Here is a 12,752-nt window from a genome sequence, read left to right on the forward strand (position 1 = left end):
TGGCTCTGGTTTCTCTTAGCTAGGACTTGGGACCTTAAGTTTCCCAGTAAAAATTGTCCTGATCTTCATTCCAAGAAGAATAGACAGTTGTTGCTTCACTTCTAAACACCTTTCTCTTTTTGTCTGGAACACACAAAGACTTCAGTGGCACTGGTTTGTAAACTTCCTGGGCTGTAAGGATTTTCACTGGAGGCCTGATCGCTGGTCACCAGCCTTCCTTAAGAAGGGAAAGTGCCTGGTTTGGAGAGGTAGGCAGGCCCTGGCGGGACTTGCTTTATGGCAGAGGATGGTGATCGAGAGCCACTGAGGGTCTGTGCTGCACGGATGGGTACGTGTGACCTGTGTTTTTGTGAATGAATCCCACGCCGAGCACCTTCTCTTTCATCACGACCTGCATGTTTCTTGTAACTTCTTGTGTAATAATGGAGACACTGATTGAGTTTGGAGATCAGAGTCCCAAGCTACCAGAAATGGTGTTAGTTTCTCCATTGCTAAGGGAGAGGCTAGGGGTAAGGTCTTCTTTCTGGATAGGAGAGCTGCTGTTTGGATCCACTCACAACCTGATTTATCCTTTCCAGTAGGATGGAGGCAAGAATAAAAGTAGTGGGACGGGGAGGAGGCAGATGGTGCAGTGGAGGCAACAGGGGGCCTTTCAGTGTCCTGATTTCACAGGCGAGGTGGGGAGGGTGTGTGCTCATAGGAACTCTGAGGATGCTGTTCCCTGAACATTTTAATAGGTGAGGGCTCCTTGACAACTTTTGAACTCAAACCTGCATTCTTGAATTTGGTCTCTTGTCCTGTGTGCTTTAAAATGAGACTTCTACGTTCCATACATTTACACTGCCTCGGAGAGGGAAGCACCCCTTTGCAAGCCTCCTGCCAAGGCTGTGTTCACACACCCTCTAAAGTGGTGGGCAGGGGACTTGAGTCAACCCCTAACCCGTTTGGAGCCTGGCCCGCCAACATCGCAGGTTGCGTCACCCTGCTCCACGGAGCCTCTGAATGTCAGGTGTGCCTTGTTTAGATGGTCCAGTGAGGCCTGGAGCTGGGCACCAGCTCCTCCACCAAACGGCTGTGTTATCATAGGTAAGTCTGCGGTCCTCTCCAGGCCCCCTCAAAAAACAAAACAACAGACTCTTTCCAGATAGAAAACGTTATCATTCTACTCCAGTTCCATCTGAGTGTTATACCTATGCTTTCTTCTTGGTCACAGGATAATTTGGCATTTTAAAGTATAGAAATCATTAGTGACCTACTGCAAGAAGAAAGATCCAGATTCATTTAATCTCCCAGATGTCTGTGGTTGAGTGGAGGAAGGGGTAATGAGTGGTTCTTTTCTCATAAATGTTCCCCAGCAAGGCCCCTGTCTATAGGGGCAGGCCATTAGAAATAGGACAAGGGACTTACTTTCCTGGTGGTCCAGTGGTTAAGACTCCATGCACCCAACGCAGAAAGCATGGGTTCAATACCTGGCTGGGGAACTAAGATCCTGTATGCCCCACAGCAAGTCCAAAAAATAAAAGTAAACTTCTAATTTAAAAATCAATAGGTCAGATGGGGCCCTCTCGCATAGAACAGTCTCTCTTTTGAAGTGTATACTCTGGAGAGCACGCCTGGCATTGAACTCTCCCGTCATCCTCTGGACTAATTTCATTAGATTCAGGATTCAGCTCATGCTTAACTGTTGAGGTTAGATTAGAGTGTTTGAGACTCCCTGCCAGCAACCTGAGCATCTCTCCTGCTGGCTGTATGGAGGAGACTTCCATCTTGGGGACATGAAACGCTTGGCACAGCTGTCCATTTGTTGGCAAATGAGGTTAGAATGTGCTCCTGCTTCCCTCTGTATTCCCTATTTCCCTACGACTGTGTCCAACTGAGGCAGAAAATTTCCATCCAGCTCCGAGCAGCTGTGTGGCCGGTGGCTTATGTAATTAACACTGCCAGCGCTTGGGAAGTAATTAGAAGGGATGGTCCTCTTAGAGAGTCTTCATTTTGTCATTTAAGCTACCAATGCCAAACCCATACTTGAGAGGGAAAAAACAATCCCGTTTGTTTTAAGGAGACAAAGGTTTATCATCATCTGAAAACAGTTATTAAGCACATGTTGTGAGCAGAGCACGAGATAGTTTAGAGATGGTTCAGTTTCCAGGCTTTTGAATTTAGGCCATAAATGAACATCCTCCATCCATGTACCATGTCAACGAGTGGAAGCATTCCCAGCTGCTTTAGTGAGAGGAGCTTTCATCTTGGTGTGGAGGCAACTACATCAAATAATCCCTCCCAGTTAAAATGAGCCTAGAATATCCCTAAAAACCGATCCTGTTTCAAATTTGGTTAATATTCTTCTCAAATGGTTGGCTGTACTCCTATGCAGGAAATACTGAAATAAGTGAAAGATGGCAAGTGCTAAAAGAAGACACTTCAAAGAATAAATATAACTCTTTTTATTGCAAATTGGAAAACAGTAGCTACTTCTATTTTTCCTTCTGTGTTGCCTAGCAACATGGCCAGGAAAATGAGTTGGCTGCTTCTCTCGCCAACACACTCACACACTCACACACTCACACACACTCTCACACACTCACACACACTCTCTCACACACTCACACTTCATACCTCATTTTGAAACACAGGAATGTAAGTTGCTTTTTTTAAGGATTATTGAAACATTTGACTGCTTTTTCACAAATTAAAAAAAACTTTATTTTTGTTTATATCATTTATGATGGTTTAATCAGCTTTTTTTCCTTCCCTTAAAATTACATTTTGTTACCTCCTTCCGTATTTTAGGATAGTCCTATACAATAGGAATCTGCACGCCAGATACTTTTCTTGATGAAAATCCCGATGGCAGTGTAACGAGTAACTGTCCTATTTTTCCTAAACACTGTCATTTAAATTGCTGTCTAGAAGTGTTTGGTCACAGAAGCAGATCCTGGAGGATCTCTTCTATCCATGAACTTTCTGGGGTCTCATTCCTTAATACATCAGGAAGAAACGTGTTACATTGTGTAGGTCGAATGAAGCTCCCCATTATACTCCCACATGGCTGACTTTTGTAGATTATCTGATCAGTCAGATGATGTGAGGAGTGGGTGGTTCAAATTAGAAAGGAAGCCAGGATTCTAGACACTCTCTGCAGATATGAGCTGGTTGCCTGGCGACCAACAGAAGGATCTTATAGCAGAAGGAGGCGGAGGGAAGAAGAGGGGAGGTGATGGGTGAGCCTTTGGATAACCAGGAAGAACTTTGGGAAGGGAGTAAGGAGGTCAAGTTCGCATTCTTTCTGTCTTCCACACATATTGTTTTGAAAACGCAGTGTTTATTGGGTGTGTGCAGTACACAAATGGTAACCCTTGGGTTGCTGCTTTGGGACTGGAATTTGCTGAATGCCCGCTGGGGCTCCTAGTCAATTATCGTGTGAGGCAAGCATGTTCCTCTTCTTCCCAGAACGGGATGGAAGTGTCTGAGGAAGAATTGCCTTGACACATAGTAGCAGGGTGGCACTGACAGACCTCAGGCTGTAGAACTCAACTGCACAGAAAGGAAGGCGAAAGCTCATGAGCAGCTCAAGCCAAGAAGGCAAAAGAGCATCCTTTGCATCTGTTTAGATGGCTTCTCAGCTATGATCTTTCCTCTCATCCAAATGTGGTGACTTTAGAAGGTCTGATGACATTAGAAACCAAGGATGCCCATTCGGTGTTGCTCCACTCCTAAGAGAGCCTCAGGGCACCTAAGAAACCCAAGTAAACAAATCTGTACCGCCCTTCGTCTTACAGGACCTGTATCGCCCCCTCTCTTCGGATGATTTGGATTCAGTAGGAGACTCAGTGTAAAAGACACAATGGAGCAGTGTATATGGTTTGTGGTTGGGTGAAGGTTTCACGTTTCCTAAGAGAAAGTCTAACAGCAAAATACGCAAAAGAGTTTTGCATACCTTGAAATGATAAAGCCCAAATCATATAAAAGGAAATATCCAGGCATTTCATACTAGTTCTTGAAGGAGATTATTTTTTTCCTATTGAGAAGATTTGATTAATTTGATTGAGGAGATTGAACACAAATGGGCTCAATTGGTGAGGGTTTTTAGCCAGACCTGGCTTTAGATGAATTTCATATATGGGCCCGATCTTAGTGTCAGAACACACTAATGGTGTAGCAAGGCAAAGTCATAATTTCTTTAGATGGGGCTTTCTTTTTAATCAGAAGTAGACATGTAGATACAATTTTTCTGTCCCTTTCTGTGCAGATTTTCTGGCCAAGCAGGTTCAAATGGTACTAAGCAGACATTTTCCCCTAAAGTTATATAGTCTTCTTAAAATTTGGATTGCTGATTTTTAAAGTACTTTTATTACAAATTAATAAAAGTATTTGATTAGAGTTCTTTTTCTTCCTAGACAGTATTTCAGAGCTACTTATCACACTCCTCATACGTGAATTAACATATGAGGAGAAACTGTCATGTGAAATATATAACTCGTGAAGACTTACATTAAGCATTAGGAACTTTATTTTTGTTGTTAAAAGTAAAATTTACTCTTTATACTTATCTTTCATTGAAAACAGCATAAGCATAGATTAAACGTGAAAAACTTGTTTAATGTCATTACTGTAAATTATATAATTCCTCCTTACAATCATGTATGCAATTTTTCAAATGTATAAAGGCTGAAGTTAGGAAACTTTTTTTTCTAAAAAAACATACAGACCTAAAAAAAATGTGTCTGGACTTCTTCCAAAAAACCAATTTGAAAAGCAAAAATTCTTTTAAACAGTACTATATAAATCAGGTCCCAAATAGCCAAATCTCTATTCTGATACATTCTAGATGTTACTGGTATTTTGGAAATTTTCATATGCAAAACTCCTTTGTGTTAAACTAAGTCTATGATTATAACCCATTGTTAAGCATTAACCTACTAATTCTGCTTTCCTAGTCCTCTATTTAGAAATTATAGTCAGCTTTGCTTAAACATAAAACATTTATTTTTAAAGCTGAATGTTAAGAATGAATTTAATGTGTATGGTCTGTTGTATTTAAGCCACGCCCTAGTGATCATTTAGTGTTACTAGTTCAAACACTAACGACATAAGACTTGTGTAGCATGGTTTTGCCATTTCACAGGCTTGACATATCTCAGTAGGTGATAAATTCACAATGAATGATGCCATTTGGAGGTTTGTACTTGTTTTTTCCCCCAAAATTTTACTTGAAAATTGAATTTAAAAACAAAATGTTTGATTCAAGATGGAGAGAAATTCAGTTGTCATATAATGTTTTAAATGTTATCAATTTATCTCCTTGATAAATTGCTCAACTATCAAATTTTACCATCTGGTTTATAGTTACATATGCTACTATCTCACTTTCCAAGTGAATAAAATACTCCAACCATAAGAAGAATATTTTTTAAAAAATCCAGGCAACCTAACAGCATTTGAAAATTTAGCCTTGTAATAATTAGTGCCTTATTATCCTGTCTGTTGGAGAGAAAGACACTTCTCTGGCAGGTTATTTGAGAACCGCAAGCCGAACCATTCCATCTTGAAAGAACAGTTCATAATAATACCTGATCCAGACTTCAGGTTTTAAAACTGTTTCCAATAGAAATTGTGAACAGAGACTCCTGCTGAGATCAAAAGGCTGCTTTGTTTTAGCTGAAACAGTAAACATCTGTGAGTTGCCTGTGCTGGTGTCTGTTCTAGTTATGTCTTCGTAAAATGCATTACTTAATACAGTTGAGTCCATAAAAGATTAGTATGTATTTGACTGAACTGTCAAAAACGCAAAGAAAGCAGTGAAACAGTTACCTTAAATCTGGTGGGGGTCAGATAGTCCAGAACAAAAATAAATTCTAGTAATTTTAACTTCCCTGAACTGTCAATCTTTTGGACAGCTACTGCTTAGAAAGGTCCAATAAACGCTATTTGTTCTGTGTAAGTGGCAGATATCGCCAACTGATATGAAGCCCAGGGCTTTGTTTAGACATGGCAAAAAGGAACTGGACTTGTGCTAATTGCCGATAGATATCATGGCCAACTTTCCATTCAAGCGGTTCTGAGGGAAATGCTATTCCACGGCATTTAATCTTTTGAACATATGACTTTTATTAAAGGACTGTTCAGAGGCAATATATATCATTTACTTTTTGAAACTAAAATCCCTCAGAGATTGAAACAGCACACCATTTATAGACTTTGAGATCTCTTTCTATGCAGAGCATAATTCCATTATACTAAAACAGAAATATATATGAAAAAATCCTTAGCATCAAACTAGATGTTTTCAGTTTTTTGGTGGAACTGAATTGATGATTTATAGGCCCTTAAGATTTACTTACTTACAGAATTCTTTTTAGAATATTAGACACTGAATTTTTAAATTGTTCTCCTGGGCAGAAGAGACCTCCAGGAAAAGCAATGCATTTTTGTCCTTATGGTAAACCTGAAATGTTCTGTGAAGACACTGCATAGGTAACAATTGGATCCTTTTTTTCATTTGCAGTTATTCTTTTTCCTTTAGTCATCATAGAGAACAATGTAATAAGTATACTCCTGCTTTTAGCATTTTAGAAAGCCAAATCCTAATCATTTATCAAGTATAAACTTCACTGTGAACTCAAAAGACTGGTTCTGAAAGCCACATGGCTGTTTCTTCTTTGTCTTGCTTAATTAATTAGGTGGGGGTGGGATGGGGCAGAAATTTCCATGTTTTCATACTGTCGTAGACTTTTAAGAAGTTTCAGGTCCACCCATTTACACACACCCCTGTGTTCTTAAATTGGCTCATCTAAATATTTTAAAAAATCAAGTCACTTCTAAAAATATTTTGAACCAGCATTCAATTGCCATATGGGTTCTCTGTGTTAACCAGCAGAGGTTTTGGTTACATCCAGTGTAAATCTATACATGATTTTTTTTTTCATTTAAAAACAATGAAATCTAAAACCACATTTCTTAAAACAAATAAATATGTAGAATAATATCCTTGAAAAACAATTTTAGCTATTGAACTACTAAATTTTTCATATGTGGCATATATCTACCCAGGTGTGTAGGCATTCATATAAATTTGCAAGGGTCAGTGTGTATATGGGTGTGCTTATGTAAGTATTGTGTAGACCATGAATAGTAAAGTATGGTATTTGTGACACAGCCTTGTAAGTTACTGGCTCTTGTGGAATTGTATGTAAAACCGTTCTGTCATAAATCATTACACATGACATATTAATTGGGGCATGTTTAAGTTCAAAGGTAGTTTGCTAAACTAGTATGGCAAAATGGTTCCAAATAATAGGCAGATGTACTGATTTAAACAATTTGGAAACCAGATAAACAAACAAAAAATTTCAAATTCAGACAAATTCAGTGTTTTATTAACTATTAAATATAAGCATTCATTAATACTTATATTGTTGTGACTTGATAGTCAACTATTAAAGTGATTATATACTATCACTGATGTTTCTCTAATGTGTATGATACGTGGCAATTGTCAATCAATATTCATTTATAAAGCTGATTTATAAGGTTGTGAGTAGCTGGGTATTGTACTGAAACATGAATAGAAGAAAATTCAAACTATATTTGATTTGAACTAAGTTTCATAACGGAGCCAGATAACCTATAAGGCAGGTCTGTATGTTCTTTCAAACATGATTCAAAACTGTTCATGTATTTTCAGTAGTAACCTTACTATACTTGCCATGTGTGTATGTATCTGTATAAATATATACACACTAGAAACTGTTAACTGAGTGAATATACTATATATGCATACGTTGTCTATTTATGCATATTTGCATTAGCCTGATTAGCATCTCTAATTGTGCATGTCAGTAACAACAGTATCCCACAGAAGTGTACTGTGAAAATTAGAGATCTACTGAGTTCAATATACCAGTTGCCTGATGCAGTTTGTTATACTGTCAGCTGAAAAATACTTGTAATTTTGTACCTGTAACACATGTGGAAAAGATAGGAAATCTGAGGCCCTAGCTATAATTTTTCAGGGTGCATGATATATAGTGTCTTTAAAATGTGGTTCGTTTTAGTAAAGATGATGGATAAATTCCAAGAGAGTGTAAATGATGCATGTAATACATGGGTGTTTATATTATATATGGCCACAAAATGGTTTTGAAGCTAGGGTAGAAGGTATCTGAAAGGTCACAGACAAAGAACTATGAAATTTAATTTTCTTGTGATTTTTCTTTGCGTTTATATTCATCAGTAAGCAAGGAATCGAGTTTATTCTCAGGACATTTAACTTCAAAATACACTATGAATGTTGCAAATTTGGATAAGATTTTTATAAAGAGGTTGATATATTTCCTGCTTACATTTTGAGTTGCCTGGATATGTATTCTCTTTAAAAAGAACATTTGGTGTTTAAAATGTTTTAAACAGCAACAGGTTTTAAAAATCCGTCAGTTGAGGCCATCAGCAGGGTTTATAGAGTGCAATGCTGAAATGTTCCATTGAACTACCCGGTTTTGAAAGCTCCATCAGTGTGCTGTGGTTTCATTGTAAAATGTTGTACTTTGTGTTTCCCACTGGACCATGTTATTCCTCTCAACGTTAATGTTGTTACGCTTACCCCTTAGAATAACTATATAATAAACAGGAAAAACTGCCTATGTTGTTCAGTGACTTTCTTTCAGAAAACTTGGTAAGTAGACACTGAAAATGAAATGACTGTGTGGAGCAACGTTTACCTTCATTATCATATTTATGGTGTTTTGTGACGTGATGAGCATCAGTAGGTGAGACTTAAGACACTGCAGAGTGATATCGCATGACATCCAAAGTATCAAATGCTGACAGTAACAGTGAACTAAGACTGCCTGGCGAAGAACTCTGTTTTACTTGGTTAGAGTAAAATCATTCCTTTCCTCTTAGGTTCGCCTTAAGAGTGAATATATCAAACAAATTGGCAACTGTTTCTCCTGAAAAAAAAAAAAAAGAAATTTTAAATATACTTTCTCCTAGGCATGAAGGCATTTTTCCCAAGGTTGCCTAATTTGCAGGGGGAAAAATGTGTATGTGTATATAGGTACGTGTGTGTGTGAAAGTTATTTTAAAAGCACCAAATGATATTATATATTTATTATAAATAAATATGTAATGTTTTATTATATATTTATATAATATAAAAGTTTAACTATAATAAATATATAATAAAATACTTGATTACCCAACTTTAATATAGAATTAAAACCAATAATCTATTTCATTCATAATATGATATTATACTGGCCTTGTTGGAAAAAATAATTTACATTAAAATTATTATAGAAGTCTGAAATTCTATATAAGTTTTAAATCTAACACACTTTTACTAGGTTCATTTTAACTTTGAAAGTATAATTTGCTTTAATTGGTTCTCTTTATTGTTTCCATGGACACCAGATATAGTCGATGCTGAAAGCAGTAATTGGTACAACTGGAAGGAATGTTTGGAAGTGAAAGTGAAGTCACTCAGTCATGTCCAACTCTTTGCAGTCCCATGGACTGTAGCCTACCAGGCTCCTCCGTCCATGGAATTTTCTAGGCAAGAGTACTGGAGTGGGTTGCCATTTCCTTCTCCAGAGGGTCTTAAAATAAAATGGAGCATGTGCCTGAAAAAGTAGTGACTAGCTTCCTTCTTTACAGGCTGGGAATCCAAACTGAGGAGTAAATCATGGAGGGAATTATTTTATTGGGAGGGTATCAACTAGATGGCTTCTTGGTCCCCCTTCAAATGATGATCTCACAGAGTGCCCCTTCTAAGAGGAGACCTGGTGCCAGCTAAGACCAGTGGTTGAGATTCGGAGTGTATAGATCCTGGCTTTCAGTGAGCATGATGACTAGCAGCCGAACAGTGGAGGCAGAGCAGACTGCCCGACAGTCATAACTAAATACCTTCACTTTTGATATCTTGGCGCCCGTGGTTTCGCTATCATGGGTTTAATGCCAATATTCTCATTTTCTTTTTTTCTTCCTCTAAGTAAAGCAATTTCATGAATACCAGTTCTATAGTCTTTTAAAAACTTTATGATAAGCTTTTATATTGGTTTCACTGTTCATTCTGAGTTATGCACATGGTTGCCTGTGCCATAAATGTTAGGTTTAAACATACTATGGAGAATGCAGACAAAGGAATTTGGGAAAAGAAATTTCTTTTGTGCCTTGTTTCAAGTAATAGAGCCTTATTAATTATTACTTATTGATGTCATCAGCTTATTTTCCTTTACCCATTTGCAAAGTAAATGTATGATTTTTCTGTATGCACACACAGTCCCTTGGGTCTCAAGCTCTCTGCACCAAGATTATGAATTAATTTTGCTACATGAGGTCATCTTTCTTTAGAGATTCTACAGACCTCAAGTCAGGATCACCAAGACAATTATAAGAGTTTGTTAACTGTTGGTTGTGTTTCCTTTATAAAATTGATCCAGTTGATGTTTAAATTCTTATACTGCCATTTTCCAAAAAAAAAAAAAAGATTACCAAAGTAATAACCATACACCAAGACAAAATATGAAATGGAAATAATACAATTATCAAGACAGAGCTAAAGTTATCTTGTGAAATTTTTCTCCCTTGCTTACATCAGTCAGATTGATTGGATATTTCTGTAATCTTTATTTGGTGTGGACCCCAGCTGAGTAACACCAATAATATGAATACAAATGGCAGGAGTAACTCAGACCATTTATATTTGAAATGAACTTTTTTATCACATAGTCATCAGATACATCTTGGTAAAATGTGGTTAGAACTGTTATGTCAGCTTTCTCACTTACTTCAAAAAGTGTGATATGTTCTCCATCTGTTACATGATCCCAAGCTAAATAGCTACACTTAGGATGTGTTCTTACTTAGGGCAGTGCTTTTATGAAGGTGTGCCATAAAAGCATCCAGGTGCCAGCAACCTGTCCACCTGGTTCCCATTAAATCCGCTTTGAGGTGATGACATTTCAAATGTCACAGTATCTCTTAGAGCAGCTAATTGTATTAAATTCTAAAATAACTATGTTTTTCACTGTACACCATATGCCTTGGAATTAGCAAACTGACTGAAGCAAACATAAAATCTTATGATTGTGTATACTATTAAATGGTTTATGTTCTCTGAAGAAAATTAATGAATTGATTTCATTTATAAGCATGGCAAAATATAAGTGGACTCTTCAGCTCTATGTAGGTCATAAATAAAGACTGATTCATCTCATTGGGTTAATTCTAAAGAACATGAACTACACATTTCCCCTGTATTAGGTTCAAAAACCTTCAATCAGACTTAAGGCAATAATCAAAATGTTCACAGTCTGTCTAAGGTAGTATATTTAGGAGTAGTGACGAGGGTACATAGAGGGCCATGATGATTACTGAATGGCTTCAACTGAGAGAGTGCAATATGTTAGGTAATAAACTGAGAATCCAGAAAATAACAGGCTGGAAGGATAGGAATGTAATAAATTCGACATTAACATGAATAATTGAGAAGTTTTCGACTCGACCCAAAATACTAACCTCTCAAACACAGAATATGGAGATCTGACACCATATAGGCTTCAAAGTCATGTTGTTACCTATAAGCCAATATGATCTTAAAGTGCATTGGTATTCTAGTCACAAAGAAGAAAACACTACCCTTCTCTGTTCTGTGTTGGTCAGGGCACACCTAGAATATTTCATTTGCTTTGAGCACCAGCATTAACCAGAGATATCGACAAATGGAGAATCAAGGGGTCATGGGGTCCTGTCTTACGACAAATAACCAGAGAGAGTAAGATTACTGAAATTGAAAAAGAGAAGACACAGAAGAGGTTCCCTGGCTCTTTCCAAATTTTGGGAGCCTTGTCCTATTGGGAAATGCACTGTACTGGGTGGCTCCGGAGGTGAGAGATTAGAATGACAAATGGAACAGAACTCACCTTATTAACAATTAGCGGGCTGCCTCAGGAAACAACCGGTTCAGTACTGGAGCTGTTTGCACAGAGGCCGTTTGACCCTGTGGCTGGGATTTTTATAGTGGGCATTTGGAAGTAGGATAGAAGAAGTAATATTTAAGGTCCATTTCAGTTCCTGCAATTATTTGAATCCATGAATGGTCATTGTCCTGGAAAGGTGTATAACGTGTAACCACTTTACTTCTTTGAGGAAAAGCAGAAGTAATGAGAAATTGAATACATTTATTTTACTGTATTTGAGCATAGTGGATGAAATGAGAACTTTCCATTTTTAGAGTACCGTATTTGTAATTAAATGTTCTCTTACAATTGTTACTTTCAGATAGCATGAAATTTGAAATGACCTGGAGTACATTTTGAAAAGTAAAGTTGAAAATAAGCAATTTTAAGCATAAGCAGACTTGTGTTAACCCTACTTTTTTTTTTTTTTTTTAAACCAGAGCCTAAAACCTTGAGGGGTTTTTTTCATAAGGCAGAGAAAAACACAGCTGGCACTGTAGCAAGCGTTCAGGGCATCAGACAATTGGTGGCATTGTTGAAAATATAATTCATTAGTTGATAAGGCAGTTTAGTGAATAATATTCAGCAAGTTTATTAAACATTACAGTTTAAAAGAATGCTTTCAAATTATTTGGGTGAGTGTTCTGTGTTGAGTGTCTGGTGTTCCCATTAAAAGAACAAGATTTTGGAATCGAGTCCATAAGTTGTAGGCATCTTTGCTAGGAAATACGCTACTAGTCTATTAATTTGAATGCTTGAATCTGAAAGAATGTGTCTTTGTATTCTAAAACACCA

General features: G+C 37.3%; 1 protein-coding gene across 6 annotated transcripts in view; it reads left to right on the forward strand.

Moving 5' to 3' along the window:
• The window catches only part of DCLK1 (doublecortin like kinase 1), a 350,076-nt gene that overhangs the window by 266,190 nt on the left and 71,134 nt on the right, over nucleotides 1-12,752 (forward strand). Inside the window, exon 7 of one of the 6 annotated variants that reach the window (XM_012184576.4) lies at nucleotides 3,780-8,637. The exons of the other annotated variants lie outside the window; for them this stretch is intronic. Coding sequence (XP_012039966.1) covers nucleotides 3,780-3,836 — 57 coding nt within the window. The 3' untranslated portion in view covers nucleotides 3,837-8,637. Of the gene's footprint in view, nucleotides 1-3,779; nucleotides 8,638-12,752 lie in introns of those variants that run through there. 6 annotated transcript variants of the gene reach the window in all.

Source organism: Ovis aries, chromosome 10 (genome assembly GCF_016772045.2).
Source record: "Ovis aries strain OAR_USU_Benz2616 breed Rambouillet chromosome 10, ARS-UI_Ramb_v3.0, whole genome shotgun sequence".
Lineage (NCBI taxonomy): Eukaryota > Metazoa > Chordata > Mammalia > Artiodactyla > Bovidae > Ovis > Ovis aries.